Here is a 2500-nt window from a genome sequence, read left to right on the forward strand (position 1 = left end):
CTGAGGAGCTCTGAACATCATAATGAAAAGTTACAAGTATAGTGGACGCAGGGAGGAGACGACACCACGGATTTTCTAGGAAGGAGCTGTGACAACACCCCCTTTTGTAAACAAGAAAACAGCACATTTGATGCTCTGTTGATCATTTGCAACAGCCAATAATAACTTTTGAAGTTGCTTAAAACTTTGTTTGTAGTCTTAAAATGGACTTAGGATTCAACACGAACTATTTGGTGGCTGTTTAAAAGTATGCAATGTTTATAAAATAGTTCAGTTTTTTTGAATAGCACTAGTTGTCTGCCAGAAGAGATTAAAGCCATCAACAGTGTTGGCAGCTAGCTACAGCTATTGCTTAACCAATCAAGTCCTTCAGCACACTGTTTGCAACAAATGTTAGTCCATAGCTTTCAAAAACGAGGCATAGAGAGCTTTGTAAATCATTTATTTACAGGCTGATACCATCTGTGTCGACTACCACGCTCACGCACAGACTGAAAGCACTCGAAGGAGGATGGAGGAAGCCGAGTAGGGAGAGACAAGGGGAAGGGGAGGGGTAGGAGCAAGAGTGCACGAGGCTCTGCTAGCGTCTTCTGTAAGCGGGCATGCTGGGAATTGTAGTTAAGCTATCAGTCTATACGGTATATCGGTCTATACCAGTGTATGAAAAAAACTTCACAGGGTCGCATCTAGTGTTAATCTTGCGATTAAAAAAATGATCGCCGTTAAAAAGGGGTTGCGTTAACGCAATAATTTTGACAGCCCTAATATATATATATATATATATATATATATATATATATATATATATAATATGTTATAATATATGTATATATATAATATATATTTTTATAATAATATATTTTATCGCTGAATGATTTGCGATTTTTACAGTGCATTGCAATCAATGATTTCTAAATATGTTACTTACCAGTACTACCAACTTCTAGACATGTAAATAATGTTTTTTTATGTATAAAATATTAGAAATATTTTACCAACTTTCTTATCCATTAATGTCCTGACCTTAAAGTGGTGTAGATCCGGCTCTGCTCTGCTGTCAAAGTGTTGTTGCTGCAGAAAGCATCTTTTATGCAAGAGAGTAAAGCAGCAGAGTCTGCACTATAATAAATCCACATCCACATCGCGCAGCCCGATTTTAATGTTTAATGTTTACTCAAGCATTGCGTCATTTTAATTAAAGTGAGAAGTTTGAGGGAGGACCTTGGCTGGTGAAATTTATTCGGCCAAGAACTTGTGAGTGTGCGTGTGTACAGTAGGTGTGTGTGTGTGCTTGTGTGCATGTGTGCGTGTGCGTGTGCGATTGCGTGTGTGTGTGTGTGTGTGTGTGTGTGTGTGTGCATGTGTGCGTGTGCGTGTGTGTGTGTGTGTGTGTGTGTTTTCTTTTCCTGAGGTGCGAGTCGTGGCATAAAATCAATTTCTGTTTGTCGATTGTTGGCTATTTCTTTCCTGCGGAACATTCCGTTTCCATGACATTTGGCCTGTGATCTCTAACCTGTATCCCCATTTTTCACTTTCTCTGTTTCTCTTTTCCATCCCCCCCTCCACCCCTCTCTCTCTCTCTCTCTCTCTCTCTCTCTCCTCTCTCTCTCTCTCTTTCTCCCTCTCTCGCTCTATGACAGGAGCAGTGAAGCGTTTCTTGGTGGATTTCCAGGGATCAAGCCAGCTGGAGATTGTGTGGAAGCCGTGTGTGTAAGTGTGTGTGTATGTGTGTGTGAGACGCCAGCAGCGTTGCACGTGTGTGTGTGAGTGTGTGTATGTGCGTGAACCGCCCAGATGAGGACCGCCGCGCAGGAGGATGGAACGTAACAGAGCCACGGCCACGCCACAGCCGTCGTGCTCCTCAGCCGTGAACCCCCTCCGCCGCGACCTTTCACCTTTCAACTGCCAATGACCTTTGACCCCGCGACCCTGTGACCTTTGTCCTGACCTCTTTTTCCCCATCTTCCTGTTTTACTGTGCCCCTCCACCCCTTAGTCCCACAACCACACCTTATTTTGCTCAAACTCGGGTCTCCCTGTTTGTCTGAACCTCTGTCTGATCCTCGATCTCTGATCCTCCTTTGGATACAAAACTGTTGGCTGTTTTTTTTTTCTCTATAAACTCTCACACAGTCACTGAACCAAGTGCACACACACACACACACACACACACACACGCACAGAGTGCTTTCACACTTGCTCCTACTTAGTTACACTCTACCGCTCCTGCTGTTGTGGCTGGGAAGTGGAGCCAGAAGTGGGACAAACAAACAAACAACTACACAAAACAAACAAACAAACAAAGCACACGGTCAACAAGCAAATAAGCAAGCAGGTGCACTTCTCCTCTATCCCACTGTTGAGTCATCCCCAGACGGGCCAGTCGAAAGGTACAAAAAAGACAGAAAGAGACAGAGTGCGACTGAGTGAACGAGTGTGAGAGAGAGAGAGAGAAGGAGAGAGAAGACCATGGTCCTCCTCCTCCTTCCCCTCCTCCGTCG

At 43.9% G+C, this 2500-nt stretch overlaps 1 protein-coding gene across 1 annotated transcript in view; it reads left to right on the forward strand.

Annotated features, from left to right (window-relative positions):
• The window catches only part of nlgn2a (neuroligin 2a), a 401365-nt gene that overhangs the window by 138094 nt on the left and 260771 nt on the right, over positions 1–2500 (forward strand). The window contains exon 2 of the mRNA XM_063186334.1: positions 1641–2500. This exon is cut by the window's right edge and continues 491 nt beyond it. Coding sequence (XP_063042404.1) covers positions 2469–2500 — 32 coding nt within the window. The 5' untranslated portion in view covers positions 1641–2468. The remainder of the gene's footprint in view (positions 1–1640) is intronic.

Source organism: Engraulis encrasicolus, chromosome 21, assembly GCF_034702125.1.
Source record: "Engraulis encrasicolus isolate BLACKSEA-1 chromosome 21, IST_EnEncr_1.0, whole genome shotgun sequence".
NCBI classification, from domain to species: domain Eukaryota; kingdom Metazoa; phylum Chordata; class Actinopteri; order Clupeiformes; family Engraulidae; genus Engraulis; species Engraulis encrasicolus.